Source organism: Condylura cristata, unplaced genomic scaffold (genome assembly GCF_000260355.1).
Source record: "Condylura cristata isolate star-nosed mole 26May11 unplaced genomic scaffold, ConCri1.0 scaffold00015, whole genome shotgun sequence".
Taxonomy (NCBI): domain Eukaryota; kingdom Metazoa; phylum Chordata; class Mammalia; order Eulipotyphla; family Talpidae; genus Condylura; species Condylura cristata.
The window spans coordinates 32,486,501-32,506,306 of NW_004567116.1; the positions used below are offsets into that span (position 1 = coordinate 32,486,501).

Sequence of the window (19,806 nt, forward strand, 5' to 3'; positions counted from 1 at the left end):
GAGTAATATTCCACTGTGTTTATGTACCACATCTTTTTAATCCAGTCATCCACTTTTGGGCATTTGGGCTGTTTCCATGTCTTCCCAATTGTGAATAAAGCAGCAATAAACATGGGGGTGCAGGTATCTTTTTGAATCAGTGTTTTTGTGTCTTTTGGGTAGATACCTAGGAGTGGGATTGCTCCCAGCTTGGCCTCTTACAATGCCTCAACTGCCCACTTCGAGTGTTGACTTCAGCAGTCTTGTAGTAAGTGGCTGTTAGTTTGCTGTATTCCATCCAGACATGACAATATCTAGAGGAACAAAAAGACTGTCTCTTTCCCTGCTTCTTAAGATTGAATCCAGAAGTCTTCCCTCAGTCTTCCTTCTGGCTGGCAATTTTAGAATGGGATTACCAACACAGATTTATTTAAAGTACCCTCTGGAGATGGCAAGGAAGGGTCAGCTTGTCACAAAGCAAAATTTGCCCCATGAAGAAGAGTAGATTCTTGAACAAAATCATACTGAAAGTAGAAAGGATAATGAGAATATTGAACTGGCAACCATCAGTGTCTGCTGGATCTAACTTTTCTAAGCAGCTATACAGTTTGAAGTCTTTTCATCCTTGGCCAAGTGTATAGAAAAGCAGACTGTTTCTATATACTCAGAGGGTTTTTTAGTTTGTTTTACAAATTCTTTTTTTAATTTTTTTTATTATAACAGTTTATTTTTACATCATTTTGTACATTTTTTTTCATCTCAATTGTAATCCCCGCGGGTTTCCCATCACCAAGTCACCCGTGTGCCATCACCATAGTCCCATGCACTTCCCTCCTCCCCCCATTTTTGTTTTTCAAATTCTTTCATTTGCTTTCTAGAAAACATCTGTATCATAGCTGTCACTCCTCAGAACTTTCTGCTTGTGTTCTTTCTCCCTTAATAAAACCTACACTTCTATTCTTCCTGATTCTTTGCCTTAACATGTCTCTAGTCCTTCATTTTTTAAAAAAGATTTATTTATTTATACATACAGAACTGGGGTACAGGCCAGAGGTGCTGGGGTGGTGAGAGGATTCACTAGAGACAGAGTGGGGATCAGAACATACAGATTGACAAAGTACACTGCTGAGGGGAGCTGCGGGCAGGTCAGGAGAGGTCTGCCACACCATGAGGATCACCTCCGGGGCAGGGATCGAACACATGCTGAAGTGGCTTTAGCTTCTTAGTGCAGTGCTTTAACCCGCTGTGCCACCAGGGAGGGCTCCTAGTCCTTTACTTTTTACTGCTGCCAAAACAGTTTTGCTTGGCCTGTCAATTAACGTCAAGGAATGGGTCCTTTGCCCAAGCCTCCAATCTCTCTATCCCCATTCAATTTTCCTCACCTTTCAGTATATGCAACTACCAACCTATCACTGACTCACCCCACATTAGTCTTGAAGTTTGCTCAGCAATTCCTTGCTTGCCACCTCACCTCACAGAAGTTTACAGTTCCTTCATGTTTTATAGGATTTTGTTTGTTTGTTTGTTCATCATGTTCCTGAATACTACAAGGAAATTATAGAGGTGACAAACTAACAGCCATGTGGAAGTAACTAAGATTACTTGGTACTTAGTGCCAGGTCCCTAGATACTACCCTCAGTACCACAGACACAAATGAAGTTCTAGTCTGTAATCTCTGGATCTCTCTATAAATGTTCTTTCTCTTGATGCCCTGGGTGAGAAGCACACTAAAATTCTCCTTTCCAATTCTGCCTTTGGGCATACCAACAACACTTTCTGTAGGAGTGCCCCCAATAAGATTCCATTCCAGATTTCTATATACAGGGTCAGTAAAGGTAGGTGTTCAATGTCCCCTTTCTCTTCAACAGATAGGCACGGGCCTAGACTCTGTTGCACTAATAACCAGACCATTTGTGAACTTCTATCTAAGCATTGTGGATTGTCAAAAACCTGAGCTATCCTTGCTAGAGAAAGTGAAATCCAAAAGTGGGGACAGCAATAGCAACCCCAAATTGTAGAAGGCAATGAATGATGGTAGTGATGTCATCACGATACCAAGGGTTTAGAACTAGGAGAGAAAGGAACAAGGCAGGGATTAAGGCAAGTTCAGCAAGAGGCTTCAGGAAAGTGTCAGCATCTCTCTTTGTGCACTACCCAGAGAGCTCACCATGACACAACACTCATGTCGTGACTTTCTTGTTAAGAATACACCTTGCTTATAAAGATGGCTACAAAAATGGAAGTGAGAATTCAAAGGGGACAGATTCTGAACAGAGCTTCCCTCGTTTGGATTTGTAAAAGGTGCTGAGTGGTTTTTATCTGAATTCGTCAAATGAGGACTATTTAATACATTTCCTAGAGGATAACTATGAGGAATTCTGAGTGAAAATACACTCTTTTCTTTCATTCTAAAACAAATACAGTTGATTCTAGCTACTTTAAAGGGAAACAATGCATTACAATCATTTAACATACATTGCTATCTACATTGTTGTATTGGGGTTGATGTTAAAATTACTTTAAATTTCTCTAAGCATACATAAATTAAGCAGGAAAAACTGGCCAAGCACATGAAAGGATAAGAAGATCAAATTGCCTGTGGTTAGCTCACAAGCTAGTATCCTAGAGTTGACAGCACAACCCAGTGTGCTGTCTGTACAGCCCATTCTGTTGACCAAACATGAGGGCTAGGGACCTAGAATGCAAAAGTCCCTCACAGTCTGAAGGAAAGAGAGCTAGGGAACAGTCTCTATAACACAACATGGGCAATATCAGAAAGTACAGGTTTCTAAAGGAACAACTGCCAAGAAAAAGAGTGTCTTCACCACACTTTTGATGTGGGAGTGGGAGCATAGGGGAGGCTCAGAAAGTGTTGACTCCAAGAGTTGACTTTTAAAGTAAAACCTGAAGATTATACAGTTAATTAGATAAACAGAGGGTTAACAACATTCCAGATTTTGAGGCGAGAATGTATGTTAGTCAAGGAGTGATGATGATGATAGCTATTGTTATTTACTGCACCCTTATTATACGCCAAGTACTAGTCTAATTGTTTTTACATTAAAGATATTTAACACTTACAATAATCCCATGAGATAGGTCTACTGTTACTATCTCTATTTTATAGATACAGAAAGTGAAGTTCAAAGAAATCATCATTTGCCTGAGGTTACACAGCTAGTAGTAAGCAGAAATTATGCCCTTCTTACCCTAACAAACCCTTTAACTGGAAGAAGAGAAAGTTCAGTATGAGGCTGCTGTCACGGGAGAAGAGGAGCTCCCATTTTTGAAGGAGCTCTTGTGAGCAACCATGAAAAGACCCTGGTGACTGATTGGGCCTGGAGTAGAAGTTAAATGGGTGGGGGTAGAATTGAATACCATATTCCAGAAAGTATACTTATATTTTTTCAGTAATTCCTACACCACTAATACTACAGGTAAACATTATTACTCTCATTTTATAGCTGAGAAATATAAAGTTTTAGAAGGTTATATCATCTGTATCTGTTGAAGTTGGGATTCGAACCCAGATTTGTCTCAATTTCTTCTTTAACTCACTCTGTTCTGTGTCAGACATGTTTATCATTAATCTCTAAGGTTGATAGAGGGTAATTTAAAGTCTGGTACCAATGGTTCATTTTTAATATATAAGTATATTTTATTAAGAAATTATTTTCCCTGCCTTTGGCTGTAGCTCTGTTTTTCTGCTCTTGTTCCAGTCACTTGGACAAATAGGAAACTGCACAGTGGAGGAGGTCACATGGAAAGGAGTAGATAATATCATTTGCAAAAGGAGAAATGTTATGAATAATGATATTGTTAGAAGAGTTATCATTTTGGTTCACAATGAGTTCTGATTTCCAGCCTGATGAAATGTAAGTTTTGTAAAATCTAAGGAAATTAAGACCTGGGAACCGATGCCAAGAGTGATAAATGAGAAGGCACACACCTAAGGCTGGTCTGAGAGGCGGGGAAGGGTTGTAACGGAGGGTTGTGACCTTTCAAGTCCTGACTGAAAAGCTCTGCTCCAGGCCCTTCCTGGTAGCGCAGCGGGTTAAAGCACTGCACTAAGAAGCTAAAGCCACTTCAGCATGAGTTCAATCCCCACCTGCCCCAGAGGTGAGCAATTGGCATGGCAGACCTCTCCTGACCCGCCTGCTGCTCCCCTCAGCAGTATACTTTGTTGATTTGCCTGTTCTGCTCCCCACTCTATCCCTGGTGAATCCTCTCACCACCCCTGCACCTCTGGCTTGTACCCCAGTTCTGTATGCATAAATAAATACATCTTTAAAAAAAGAAAAAAGAAAAGCTCTGCTCCTAGTTTTGCCTGTGAGGACTCCTCCATGATGGTGTTCCCATGGGAACTCAGGGAATCTAAGAAAGGCCTGGCCATTGGAACACTTCCTTTCAACTTATGGTGATCCCATACCTCTGGTCAGTGCCCAGCATCTTTCTGTGATTCCCAGGTTTGCTCTTTCACTCTCTCTTCCCCTTGATTCTTTTAAGCCTTCCCTTCTCAAACCTTCTTAGTCCTCCCTACCTCTCACTCTTAGAAAAGAAGCTTATCTTCTACTCTGTGGATAAAATGTCTGGTGTCAGGGCCCTCCCTGGTGGCGCAGCGGGTTAAAGCACTGCACTGAGAAGCTAAAGCCACTTCCGCATGAGTTCGATTCCCGCCTGCCCTGGAGGTGACCACATGGCGTGGCAGACCTCTCCTGACCCGCCCGCTGCTCCCCTCAGCAGTGTACTTTGTCGATCTGCCTGTTCTGCTCCCCACTCTGTCTCTGGTGAATTCTCTCACCCTCCGCATCTCTGGCCTGTACCCCAGTTCTGTATGAATAAATAAATCTTTAAAAAAAAAATGTCTGGTGTCAGATGGGAACTCTCTCATCTTCTTTCACCCTATTCCCCATCCACCATCTTCATCTCCTTCCTTCCTGTGTCATAATCAAGAAGTCTCTCTGCCTTTCTAAGGTCTGTCCATACTTCCCTTTTCAAAGAATTTATTCCCTCAGTCATTCCCTTTCTCTCATCCCTCTACTGGATTATTTCTATCCTTATTCAATTGTGTTTCATTCCTTAACCTTCCTTGAGTCCTAAGTCACAGGTCCTTCTAATGTACTGTGGATACATTAAAAAATAATACTTTTTGGTGATCAAAAAAGATAAATTCATGCCATCTGCATCACCATGCCCACCAATAGCATCCCCTGGAATAAGAGAGCTGTGCTTTCTCCCAACCTCGGAGAGGCTTTCTCTGACCACCCAATCCAATAGATTCTCCCCCTTGCTGTTTTCTGCCCCTTAACAGTTTGTTTCTTTCATTAAAATGATGACAATTTATAATTAAATGTGGTGTTTTTCTTTCTGGGGGTTTCTCTACTGCTAGATTCCACACTGACAAAGTTTGCTTGTTTTATTTATTGATTTTACTTTTTGCCAATTCTCTATTTTTGTTTAATTGAAGTACCACTGTTTTACATCCTTATTAGTGTTTTCACAGTATAGGATAACCCTCCGCTGGTATAGTCACCATAGTTTTCCTACCACCGATGCTCCCATAGTCCTTCATCATAGTACACTGTGCTCACAACCACTTCGTGTTCCTCCCTCTTTACCTCTTACTCCCACTTCTTACTCTTCTCTCTTTATGGCCCCTTGGAATGTATCAAGGCTATGTCAGATTTCTAGGGACAGATGTAATGTTTGACTTTGTCTGATCCTTTGTTTGTTTTCTCTATATTCCACATGTAAGTGGAATATAGCATAACCCCTCCAATTTAGCATAATCCCTCCAGCTCTATCCATGTTGCTGCAAATAGCATGAATTCATCTTTTCTGATCAACAGTTCTTTGAAAGAATGAGTGGTGGTCATGAAGTAAATAATAAACTACAAAAATGGAATGACCCAAACATTTTGGTCCACCTCCATCTTCCTCATCTTCGTGCTGTGGAGCTCCTAGTAGTAGTCTGTCTACCACAGCATCTCCTGGAATAAGATTAAAGCTAGATTTGGGAGCACAAAGAAAAGAGGAGTCATAGGGTTTGATGTTTGGGGCTCTAGGGAGGATTCATGGTCTTCATAAAATCTTGTCTCAAGGTTTGAAGGTTTAAAATGAATTCTGTCCAAAAAGTTTCCTCTCTTTTAGTCAGAATGGTTTGGTTGTCAGATGTCCAGCCTTTCCCTGAAATGACGTTCTATACTTCCCTCTTCTCACTAGTGGAAAAACAAATGGAGACCCAGATTGTGAACCCTCTGCTCCCATGCCAACCCTGAGCTGCCTGGAGGAGATTAGCCAGGAGACCAAGACCAGGATGGAGGAAGAGGCATACAACAAGGGGTGAGTCACATCTCAGCTGCCCCAGATCACCTGGTAGATCTCAGAAGACACCTTCCCACAGCCTTTCCTGTTTCTTAGCGGATTTAGGGAAGGATTTAGGGAAGCAACCAGTGGCCCCAGGACATCATTGTCTCAGTAAAGAACTACAATAAAAAAAGAGCAGTACTGTTCCACAGGAAGGACAGGAGGAAGTAGGGCGAGAGGGTGTGGTCACACAATCACTAGACTGCTCTCTTTTGGGGAGAAAGGCACCAGAACACCACTGATGGTCTGGAAATCAGGAGCCTTGTTTGGGTTCCTCTTGATAGTGCTTGAAGCTTCCTGACACGGTTGAGGGTGGTCATGTTGTTGCCAAGAATACCCAGAAACAGCTGCAACTCTGCTTTTTAGAATGCCCCTGGCCATCTCTTCCACCTATAAATGGAGTCCCCTTAACATCCAACTGCTCCCTCTTGAGCAAAGCTGCAGTCATCCTTTAATGAATGAGAGAGAGTACTAAGCAGGGCCCAAGCCCAGGGCAAGTAAAGAATTACCTCTAACCTGGCCTCCCACCCTGAGTTTCTCCCTTCCCTGCAGCTCCTAAAGAAGGTGCATCTTCCTGCTGACAGAGAATCTGAGGGCTTCTGAGTGACAGTCACAAACACTTTGGTAGTTCTGCCCAGACAAATTGTGCTGGTCTTAGATACTGAATGAGCTAGGATAGCAAGCAAAAAGTGTGTTTGTCGGGTATTATTGACCTTGGAAAAATGAATTCAGAAGGGTTTCTCTTGGAAAGTTTTTTTTTTTTTTCCACCCACAATTATCATCTATGTGGCCTTGTAGCTCTTTAGGTCAAGCTATGTGCTTATCACTCCCATAGAATTTCCATCAAGCCTGTGTGAAGGTGTTGCCCTCCTTCATTTAAGCTGTGTTTCTGGTACTTCCTGAAAGTGTTACAGCCTATGGTAAGATGGATGCTACCTTTTCCATTGCATAGGTGAGGAGCTACATACACTTCCACCCAGGGAGCAACTAGAATCTCATCCCCATGGAATGTTTTGGGCTAAGAATCCAGAGTCAGGAGATTCTGTATCCACATTTCCCCCTGTCACACTTTCACATAAACAGGAAGGATGACTGAGGAGTGAGGGGAAATTGTACTGACATGAGCCACCTTGGGATTCAGTGGAGCTTCCCAGCTTTTTCCTGTTTTGTGGAACAACAGGAAGTGTGTAATAATTAGAGGTTCACAGGTCTCCTCCTCTAAGAACTTGGGAAAGAATGCCCCATGCCTACCTTATGGACTCAGTTGTTTCTTTTTGCCCTCCAGATACCAGGAAGGTCTTAAGAAGACTCCAGAGTTCCAAGACCTAAAAGAGGAGGAGGAGGAGCAGAAGAGTGAGGGTCCTGAGGAACCTGAAGAGGCAGAAGAAACTGAGGAAGAAAAAAAGAACCAGAGAAGCAGGTTGGAGCCCTTGCTGTTGCTGAAATGGTTCACCGTTCACTTAATGGCACAACATCCCTCGAGGTGGCTAGTCCAGGGCAGCCATGGACTAGACTATAGGAACCCATATTGTGGGAGGAACCAGAGGGGAAAACTGAGCGAAAACAGTTACCAAGGGGATGTTTGCAAAAGTTGAGGAATCAGAGTTGGTCCAGGGCAGGACCGGCAGCAATTGGGAGCTCTAAGGAACCAAAAAATGATAAAGGGCCCTAACTGGAGTCTCCCCAGTCCAACCCAACCACAGTTGGCTCATTTCCCAGTCATCCCCATGTAGCCAAGGTCTAGGGAGCTACATGGAGGTGATTACAAGAACAGAGGCAGAGAGAGAGAGCACAGGGGCTAGGGAACAAACTCAGCTCAGTGAGTCTCCAATAGACTCATGCTGGCCCGTTGCATGCCAACCAAACAAGCTTGCTCTTGCAAGCAATGTTTTTACTTTGGATTGGAAATACTTTAGGATTTTTCTCTTTCAATATGCTTTTTAAAGAAAAAAAAAGATGTATCTATTTATGCATGCAAGAACTGTGACACAGCCCGAGATGCAGGGGGTGAAAGGATCCACCAGAGACAGAGTCGGGAGCAGAACAGGCAGATCCACTGAAACACACTGCTGAGGGGAGCAGCAGGTGGGCCAGGAGAGGTCTTCTGCGCTATGTGGGTCACCTCCCTGGCTGGGGATCTAACCCATGTTGCAGTGGCTGTGGATAGTCTCACAGTGCTGCATTCCAACCCACTGCACCACCAGGAAGGGCCCTCAATATACTTTACATCTCAAGTTTATTTTTTCTCTAGATCAAGAAAAATACATATAACTTGTAGATAAAGGTAGTACAGATCCTGCATCTAGTCTTACCTGTGTCCTAGGAAATAGTGACCACATCAACATCCTGGGTTTTAACAACAGCCCCAATTTCATATATTCTGCCCTGATGTCACAATACACTTGAAGTAGATGTCTTGAATTTTTATTTTAAAAAACGTGATTACAGCAAACTTGGAATCCTTAAACAAAATATCTGTTTTTAGTCCTCTGGGCTATGTAAGAGGAGGCCAGGCCAGGGTGGCTCCAGCCAAAATGACTGTATATCACATCATTTTCTAAACTTGGGACAGGGTGGTTGTCTGTGCCTCTTTGTTGGCAGACTCTGGAAATCACAGGCATGCAGCAAATAAGGCAATAACGCAAGGATAAGAAGTGAGATAGATACTCTTCAAAGCAAATGAAAATAAGCAAAAGAGCCCAGTATGTATAAGAGTCAACCAGAGTGAGAGGTGCCAGCCTGCATGAATCAACCCTGATATTCAAGGGATACTAGGAGAGCTGGAGAAACTGAAACACACACCTGTTAGGAGGCTCATTTCCCTTAATGAAAAAAATCCCCAAGTTTGAACAATGAAAGTACAGTCCCTACTCGAAGCAACTGGATCTTCTCCCTTTGCTCTTATTTTGTAGGCTACCGCACTGCCTCTTTCCCCTAAATTTAATGCAGTCTAACCCAGGTCTGGAAAAGAGCCCTCATACCGCTAAAGGGGCCTTCTAATATTTCTAAATACTGAGGAAAAACAAAAGAGAACTAAACAGACAGAGTACATGGAAAATAAGTAGGCTGGTTTACAAAGCACAGGGCCTGAATCTTTAGCTAATTTGATCTCTAGAAAATGGTGGGCTCCTCCCATTTCATGAACCCATGCGGAAGTAAGGCTTTGCTTACTTACTTGAGTATCAGGATTGACTGTGTCCCACTCCAGGTCATCAGTACATGGCAATGGTTGCCCTTGACCTCCATTATTCAAGAGTGACCTCTGTGTTCTGCTGACCCTGAAAGGCTTCATTCTCTCTCCCAACCTTTGCTCCCTCTTGGATTTAACTTCTGGTATTCACAACATGCCTGTACCTCAGGTGATGGGTACTAGTTAGCAACATAGCCCTTAGAAAAGTCCTCATCCTCAGGGATGTTGCTTCACCTTTTCAGGCCCAACAGTGTGACACCACACTGTCAGTGCTACCATACACACTGCCTACTCATAGTTATTGGATCACTTCTTACCGATCACCCAGGTCACAGGGGCTCTGAGCACTGGCTGTTCTCTTTAATGTTAAGCACTTGTTATTTATTCCTGAGCCCCTTAGATACACCGATGCCTACAGAAATCTGTACTCAAACATAATTTCCCCCATGAAATTCTGGCATCTCACTTATCAGCAACGTCTGAGGTTGAAAAAAGTGTTGGAGAGAATGTAAAGAGAAGGGATGCAATGTTGGTGAGATTGTAAATTGACGTAGTCATTATGGGAAAAAATATGGCAATCCCTCAAAAAATTAAAATTACCCCCACTTCTGGGTATTTACCTGAAAAATACATAATAGATACATATACACATAAAACCTCATGCTTACTACTACATAGTTTACAATTACCATGAAACAACCTAAGCATCATTAGTTGATAAATGGATATAGAAGAGGTGGTATATATTGATATATGCGATGGAATACTATTTAGCTATTAAAAAAAGAGATGAAATAGACCTAGACATGAATGGAGCTAGAGGGATTATGTATAGTGAAACAAGCCAGATAGAGATTTCACTCATACATGGTATCTAGAGAAAATAAACACTCATACATGGTATCTAGAGCTATATAAAACAAAAATAAACTTGTGGACTTTAAAAAAAGTGTCTCCATAATGGAAATGAGGAATGCCTACTGTGATTCCTTGGCATTCAGATGTGGGTCACCAAAGAAGTGTCCTGGGAGTTAGTAGGGCAGGATAGAAAAGCCTTTGTGATGAAAAGGAGCGGTAAAAAATCCTTCTTTGTAGTAAATAGGTTTTAAAATATTTTATTCTGTCTTTAAATATTGATAACTCTTAAACAATCTACAGTAAAGATTTTAAACTACGAAAAAAGGTCCATATCCTACTTAGCACATTTCAACAACACTGAAGTCTTTTTGTCTGAATTTTTCCTGTTGTAGTAATATAAAGTAATGTAATCTGTTGCAAATGTTACTTTCTGGAAGATCAGCTTAAATGAACTTTGGGTGAATCAACCCAATATCTTAGTAATAGTAAAACAGAGTATGTGGTCTTCAGATATTTACATAAATACAGAGAACAAGTGATACAAATGAACTGTAGCAGAAAGCTTGTCTCGTCTTCCACTGCCTGTTCAAACTTTTCCTATGTGTTAAGGTAACATTAGGCAAATTCCTTTTCTTTTCCAATAGTTCTCAGGAAACAGAAGTGCTCTGGTCCAGCTTGAGTCACACAAATAACCTTGTTTCAGTCATTTAAATGGAAATAATCAAAATGCTGAACTTCTTATACAGTTCAAGCTTCTTTCCTTCCCCAGCTCTGGTCAGCAACAGGAAGGAAGCCTATAATAGGATGGGGAACACAGCTTTTCTCTATATCCCATTTGCACATCCACTCTCTAACCCCTAGCTTTGATAATGACTGTGTCAGTCCTTTCATAGTTAGTTCTGGGAAAGGGCATCAAGTTTAATGAGTAAGGAAGGTATAACTTAAGTACTACTGTGAATGGGCTCTAGAGCTTAGCAGGTTTAAAGCTGGTTTCCTGATTTCCTTTAGTGTGGCTTTTAATGAGCCCTTCAGTGGAAAGCTTGTGGGACTCTATCCACAAGGACATTCACAGTATTGCTGAGGATCTTTTAGCTTAAGTTCCCTTTATGAGGTCAAGTACTTCTTTTCTAGCTGGTCACTTAAAATTCTTCTCTCAGCCTTGGGCACCTGCAAATACCTTCATCATTCAGCTTCTAGGAACTGTTTCCAGGCAGAATCTATGACACCACATGCCAGCTCTCTTCACTACATCCAGCTAAGGGGAAGCATGTATCTGAGTCCACTGTTTGTGACGGCACATTTTTTCTGATCATGGTCCCTACTCTGAGGCTACAAAGTCTTTTAGCAAGAGTCCAGCTCTTCAATTTCTCAGGTATTAGTCAAACACTAATCCACTGTGTTCCCCAAACAGCAGCATCTCTGAAGCCCCCTTCCTAGACCCAGGTAAGAGGGAGGCAACCTTGCCCCTCCTATGAGAACTGAAAATTTAAATATGATTTCCAAAGAAATTCTATAGCTCTTTATGGGCTGGAAGTAGGTGGTCTACTAAAGGTCACAAAGACAGATCTTGATGACTTCTTGCTGTCCTAATTAAAAGTGGCATTAGATTGGGATTTCCCCACTCCCAACTCAAGCATCTTGTTTTGTAGCATGAAAAGACAGCCCAGAAACAAGACTAGAATCAAATTATATATAAGTAGAAACTAGAGAATCTAAATAGCACAGAAAGTAAATTTCCATTTTGATGATTTTCACCTACACTAATGTGCTCATTAATCATATTTGACATGGTCATCAAAGGGTGATCATGGAAAGAGAAAGCAAACAATACCTTAGCATCCAACACAGGCATTCTAAGAGTCTAATCCTTTTTTAAAATGGGTATTTGTTCAGTCTCTCCATCTATCATAAGGTACTGTCTTTTTTGCAATATCTGAACTGGAGCTCTCTACTTAGCAAATGGCCTGAGTATTTCTGTATATGGGAGACTTAAGATCTTAGAAAGCCCTTTTCACCTCCCCCATGTGATGATGGTCGGTTCAGAATTTTTTTTTTTTTTAGATCTGGGGTTAAAAACAGAAAGAAATTCTAGCTTAGTAAATGTTTCCAGGGGATCTATCTCTAAGAATTGATTCTTCAAAGCAGGTCATTGGATGAGATGTCTTTTCACCAGGTGTCAAAGTAAATAGAGAAGTTTAAAGGTAGTTGGAAAGAAAGAAAGGTGAGGAAGGGAAGTGAAGCAGCCAAAAAAAAAAAAAAAAAAAGGAAGGCGAGAGAGATTAAAACCAAGGAGGGGAGAGAGAAAAGAGAGGAGAGAGGATGAGGGGAAAATAGAGAATAAAAATTAATGGGGGTTGACAAAACATCTTGAACAAGTCACCCAGAGTTGGCTGGAAGCTATTAGTTTCTGGTTGCCTCTGTGATGGTTTGAAATGAGCTCTTGCTGATACGATTTCTTATCATTTTAGTAGATATCAAGAGTCTTTTGGGTGTTTAGCACAGTCTTTCCACTCCAGACACTGAGGACAACACATCGGAGGCAGAGATTTGGGGTAGAATGTAACTGCAAAATGTTCACTGAAAAAAATAATCACTGATGCCACTAACTGCGGTAAAGATGCTGGTTCTGCTGGATACATGAGAACATGAGCCTATCAATCATGCATCCCAGGGCTTGGGAAAATACAGATATTAGTGATTAGTCTCATCAGTAGATAAGGGAATATGTGACTGGATAAATGATCGAACAATAGGGCGTTCCAGCCCAGTATCTTCCAAGATGAAGGCCTTGAACTATTGTTATCACAATTACCCTGGGAAATGTTTAAACTATGTACTCCTGGACAGTACTTTTGGAGTGTCTTATTTAGAGCCCTGGGGTATTCTGAATAATTGCTGCTATGTAATTCTGTGTACAACTGAGTTTGAGGACCACTGCTGCAGGCAGCATGGGATGTATTCCAGAGAGAAGTATGGGCCTGGGCATCGATATGTCCAGTATACTGACCCTCCACTTGTTTTTTTCATTTGACAGCAAACTTGAAGAATTGGTTCATTTCTTACAAGTCATGTACCCCAAACTGTGTCAGCACTGGCAAGTCATCTGGATGATGGCCGCAGCAATGCTGGTCTTGACTATAGTGCTGGGGCTCTACAATTCCTATAACTCCTGTGTGGAGCAGACTGATGGGCCGCCTGGGAGATCCTCTTGCTCAGCAGCCCAGAGGGACTCCTGGTGGGGCTCAGGACTCCAGCATGAGCAGCCTATGGAGCAATAGGAAACCTGACACCTAACCAGTGTTCTACTCCAGCACACAGCCTACCGTCCTTTCCCCAACCATAGGGTGTCAGGCCTGGTAAGCACATGCCGCCATCAGCCTATCAGGGAATGCAGCACCCCTGCAGAAGCTAATCATATGTAGTAGCTGATGTTCTTGGAGGAGCAACAGAACTGACCTGGGAGAGGATTCAGTGGGCAAACAAGTCACCTTCATCAAGGAACCCTAGCAAAAGGGAAGATCACTGTCCTTAGCTTGGATGGTCAGGAGAAATAAAATACCTTCACTACAGAAGACAGTAAGAAGCTCACTCTCCCTTTTTCTCTCTGAATCAGAAATCAGGAAGAATAATGCCTAATGACTAACTCTGACCCTCAGGATCAGACCTGGAATTTGGAGTTGCAACATGAATATTTTCCCATTTCCCATCTCATTCTCACTGACCTGCCTTCAGCCTCTATTTCTCCCTTTAAGAGTCAGACTTTCTTTTTAGAGAAGTAGGAAAGGTTTCTCAGAACAATTTGTAGGCTGAACTTAGCTCAGTGCTTGAAATGAAATGGGAAGATATGAATTAATATATAATGCATCTGTACATATAACACACACATACACACAGCACGCATGTGCATGAAGACAACAACCCTCCAAAAGTGTGCTCTGGGTGTGTGTTCTGGAAAAAGAAAATGCATGTCAAGTGAACCCACAGATTTTCACTAGGTGTGGGCAGTCACCAGGCACTGGAGAGCTCAGTAAGCTCTTCACATGGATTGAAGATGTTGAAAAACACTGAAAACTCATGACTTCTATGTCAAACTAATGATCTTCATTTCAAATGTAAATTATATGCTGCTCTACAGCACAGTCTGATATGTATTTGTTCTGTCCCTTTGAAAGCAGATAACTCACCTTTGAGATAAATGAGGAGACACTGTGTGCTCTCAGTTCCCACATGCAAGTATGTGGTTACACATTCATGTTTCAATTCAATTGAAATTTCTAATCCAAGTATGTTTCAGAGCATTTCCATTTGTTATGCATAAAACTGAGTGAGTACACATCATTTTCCAGTTTGATTCCTTATTCCACTTTTGCAGACACTGCTTCATTCATCCGGCATCAGTTTGGGGGATGTGTTGGTTTCTCAGTGGATTTTATTTTTCTTGTTTGCTTTTGGTTTGGTTTTGTTGCAGATGTGTGATTTTGTTACTACCACTCATCTAGAACTTACTATGAGCTAAACGCTGTTTTAAATATTATTTATGTATTAATCCATTTAGTCCTCAAGATCCCCTTTTCAGATGAGGAAACTTAAGTACAAAAAAGACAAGTAACTTGCCAAGGCTACTCAGTCAGTAAATCATGAAGCCAAAACTCAAATCCAGGCAGGTTGGCTCCAGGGCCCTGTGCTTTAAACCCATGCACTAAATTGCCTTTTCAAGGTCCTCCTACCTAGACGGCTTCCAATCATTCCAAAACATTATTGGTCCACAGACTAACATGTTTACCCTCAAAGCTTTGGAGCTCTACTCACTAGTTTTCCTTCTGCCACTCTCTTCTTTACTTCTGATCACTCTTCAGGACCAGGTGCAAAATTCACTCTATCCATGTGGGCATTGGTGACCTCCTTCTATCTCCCATCTTACCCAATCACCATCTCCTCTGTGCTTTCTGGTACCTTTTAGACATTTTTAATACTGACCATTACAACAGTATATCGTGATGACTTATTTGTATCTGTCCCACCCTGGCACTCTTCCTCAAAGACAAGGACCATGTCTTACCCATTATTTTTCTGGGTGACTAGCATGGTGGCTGATGCTGGGGAGGTTGTCATTAAATGTCAGTCAAAAGAACAAGTGAGTATTCAAGCTGATGGTCAGTGAGGACAGCTGACATTTTACATACTTCCTAGTAATGAGCACCTTCACCATTACTAATGTCTCACTGAGAAAATAACATCTTTATTACCCTCAATTTAATTCTATGAGAACTGACTGACAACCTATTCTTAAGCTCAAGAACTAGACTCAATGCAATCACTCCTTTGAATGACCCACCTAAATCAGCTCCCACTTTAAAACAGCATGTTTATTAAGGAGCAGGGGCAGGGGAACATCCTTTATAGTAACTAGAAAATCACTGTGAGAGACACCCAAGCCATGGTTGACTAAGAATGTGCCATTAAGGTAAAGAGGTATAGATCATAGCAGACAGACTTTGGGGACATGGACAGATGGTTTTTCATGCCTCTTCCAGTGGGGGCCAGGCACACTGAAGGAGATTTAGACCTTCAGAGCCAAAGATAGGATGCACTGTATAGAGGCTGTGGGACAGGACTCTAGGTTGGCAATGTCCTGTCTCAGCCTCCCTTAAAGAAGGACCAAGCTGAACTGGTCCATTGTCCACTTGGCCACAAGGCCCCCCCTCCTTTGTTTCCAGTTAGACAAAGCCAGCAGAGGAGCCACAGTGGCTCCTTAATCTCCAACTGCCCCACAAAAGTGCACTGTAAGAATATTTCCAGACCAGACGTCACTAAACCATTTTGCGAGTAAGAGGAAGAAAAGAAGGAGCATATGAGTAGTTACATTTACAATGGATTTCCTGAGAACTTACTCAACACTATTTCTTTTCTGAAAAGCAAGGAGTGTCCTCTAATGCAGGTGGGACGGTTGCAAACATAAAAGTAGAATAGAGACAAACAAGATGTGTATTTTCAGCAGTGACACTGATCTGAAATAAAAGTTCCCCTCAAAATGCCTGTGAAGCTGACATTTCTGCTTAGCCCGAGGACTCTGGGTGTCTACTCTCAGTTATCAAGAGACATGTTGTTCGTGTCGTTGATGGCACTTCCTAAAATGATCTTCACTTTCCAGCTGCCACAAAGCCCACATATTGCTTCCATGTACAGCCTGGCATAATAAATGCAGAGGAAGATGCTGGATTTGTGTATCACTGGTTGTTCCTGATGTTACTAAACCTCACACAGGTGTGCTAGCGATGAGCTATAAAGTGTCACATACCTGAGTTTGAAATAAAATCACATTTCCAAACCTTTGACAGCAAATGAATGATTCCTCATTTTGTGGAGCTTGAGCCATTATCTTCACCAACTCTGGATTGCAGCTCTTCAGAGGTTAGTGCCTCCCAGGAGTCCCCAGCCCATGGGTCATCTTCCATGGGCTACTTCCCAGGGCCTGGATCAATGCCTCTCCTCCCCTGCCACATTCCTGATCCTAGTTTCCTACACCTTTCCTGCCTTCATTTTTTACAATTATGTATTGTGCTGTGATAGATGAATGGAATTTTCACTAACCTGATTTCCATAGCTATGCTATATTTTTTGGTCTTTCTTGCAAACAGGTACAGGAGACTGTAGAACTGCCAGATCTGGTTTACTAAAAAAAAAAAAAAAACCCTCCTGTCCAATATGTCACACCCTCTAATTCCTCTGTCTACCAAATTAAAAAGGTTAAATTGATGACTTGAAGTCCAAGAAGATGGCATAAACACTAGTGCAAGTTGGTTCTTCAAATGAGACTCAGCTGTGTTTAATCAAACATATTAACTAAACCCTATCTCTAGAGTGTGACAGGACAGACAGGACAGTGGTTCCTCCTAAGAGTTTCCATATCAGGTAACAAGAAATCCTGGCAACAATTCTAAATTGTATCTGACTACCCTCTTTCCCCACTAGATGTATGCCAACTATGCAAATTAGATTACAGAAAAAGGTTAATCACTGCTCAAACTAAAAATTTAGACATGGAAACTAGTTCTAGTGGATTTCTGAGTTAAAAATTAATTTCCGGGCCCTCCCTGGTGGCGCAGCGGGTTAAAGCACTGCACTAAGAAGCTAAAGCCACTTCCACATGAGTTCGATTCCCGCCTGCCCTGGAGGCAACCACAGACCTCTTCTGACCCGCCCGCTGCTCCCCTCAGCAGTGTACTTTGTCGACCTGCCTGTTCTGCTCCCCGCTCTGTCTCTGGTGAATTCTCTCACCCTCCGCATCTCTGGCCTGTAACCCAGTTCTGTACAAATAAATAAATAAATCTTTAAAAAAAATTAATTTCCAATAAATGGCTATCTTTTTCTTCCAAAAAAAAAAAAAAAAGGAATTCAACTGTGACATGAGCAAGCAAGTAATAAAATTTTAGCATATTAAACACCAAAATTCAAAAATATTCATAATAGTAGCTAGCCTCCTCTGACTACTGCATACATTTTAACCAGCACCGGGATGCTCCAATGACAAATTTTCAAAATAGGAGGCACTGGCTTGGTAGTCATGACATGAAACAAGAAAACTGGTATTGGTGACTGGAAAAATGGTGATCCATGTTATAAATAAAAAAAGTCTTACCCGTGATAATTTGAAAGACAGTCCCTGGGAAGCCAGTAGCTCTGGGAGTGGTTGGAAAAAATTAGTGCTGGAGTGTGTAAACCTTTATTGACTGCCTTTTGCAAAGTACTTAAAGAAGCATTCAGGAAAGATCTGGCTACTTGGAAGCAGAAACAAAATACAGAGTGTTCAAATCAAAAGATTGAAGGGTTAGAAAACCTGACTTCTAAACCCCAAACAGGACTAAAGCGAGCTTTCAGTGAAAAAAGAATATCTCAGTTGAGCAGACTCACTCAGTCCTATTAACAAAGGTCAGATTAAAGATATGGCCCTCCTCTCTATGGTTTCAAGTAAACTCAGTGTAGCCACTAGTTAATGAGAAAGGCAAGGAACATGGGCCTGAGAAAACAAATACACCTTGGAAATTACGACTGGGAAAGGATTATTGTATGTGGAATCAAATGGAAGCCAAGAGACCTGAAATCTAAGTTTACAAAGGAATTGAACTTACAAAGAAACATAAGCCAGGACTTAAAAACCCCTTTGATTGTTCAGACTAGAAAACAATTTTTAGGATCCTGTGCTTATGCCAACAAAAAATAGATTGCAAAAGTCATGTTATCAGCAAAAAAGGTACACTGCCTAATTTCCACTTTAAATGTGGCCAAGGAAGATTATATATAATGAAATACTACAGAGAATAAGTAGACATAGGACATGGAATTTCTTCCCCCAAAACAGAAGCAGGATCTAATAAAGAGTAGCTAACTGTGATATTCAGAATTTCTAAAATGATCCCCCCAACAAAGATATCATGTCCCAGTCCCCGGAAATTTTGAAAACGAGATATCCCTCTGGATATTATGTTACATGGTACAGTTGACCTTAAAATGGGGAGATCATTCATTGTACTCAATGTAATTACATGAACACTTAAAAGCAGACTGTTTTCTCTGGCTAATGGTAGAAGTGAAAGCAATAAAGATTAGAGGTATGACACTCAAAAATGTCATTGCTACTTTGAAAACAGAGTGGGCCATGTGAGAAGAAAGGCAAGCAGCTTCTAGGAGAGAATGGACACATCTGGCAGCAAGAGAGGGAACAGGAGCCACTGTCCTACCACTTCAAGGAAATTAATTCTGCCAACCACCTGAATCATCAGTTGATTCAGCCATATGGATTCTTCCCCAGAGCTTCTAAGTGGGAGTCCAGTCCAGTCAATACCTTGATTTCAACCTTGTGAACTCCAGAACAAAGGACCAGTCTGACCTACAGAACTGTGACATAATAAATGGGCAGTGCTTTAAGATGCTATGTCTTAGTAATTTGTTTTGCAGCAACAGAAAACTGACATCCATGGTAGTTAATTGCCAGCCACTGCAGCACGAGTTTGACCCTGGAAAGCCAGGTTCAATGTAGAATGTTTGAAAATTGTGGCTTATATCAGATGACCAACCCACCTAGACCCTTGATTACCAAATATATTATGCTCACCCAGGACATGTCTGGGAACATTTAATTTGAGCCTGCAGAATTTCTGTGAATGAAAGATCTCCTCCTGGGAGAATGATGGTTGAGGAGTGGAGCGAGCTTTGATCTGGGCACTGAATATAAGGGAGAGCAGAGACCCTGCAAATGCCAAGGAATTTGGTGTGGGGTGCCTGGTCCCTGTTTTCCAGGCCCATCTACACTTTCTTTTTGTCCCTCACTTTTTCAACACCTATCCACTCTCCCACCCACCACATGGCTCCCTTCCCGGCCCCTCCCACTCTTACCCCCTTCCTTGTCCCCTCT

General features: G+C 41.8%; 1 protein-coding gene across 1 annotated transcript in view; it reads left to right on the forward strand.

Moving 5' to 3' along the window:
- The window catches only part of MRVI1 (murine retrovirus integration site 1 homolog), a 71,893-nt gene extending 55,203 nt beyond the window's left edge, over window positions 1–16,690 (forward strand). The window contains 3 exon segments of the mRNA XM_004683047.2: window positions 6,203–6,322; window positions 7,632–7,766; window positions 13,429–16,690. Coding sequence (XP_004683104.1) covers window positions 6,203–6,322; window positions 7,632–7,766; window positions 13,429–13,672 — 499 coding nt within the window. The 3' untranslated portion in view covers window positions 13,673–16,690.
- Window positions 16,691–19,806: the final 3,116 nt, after the last annotated feature.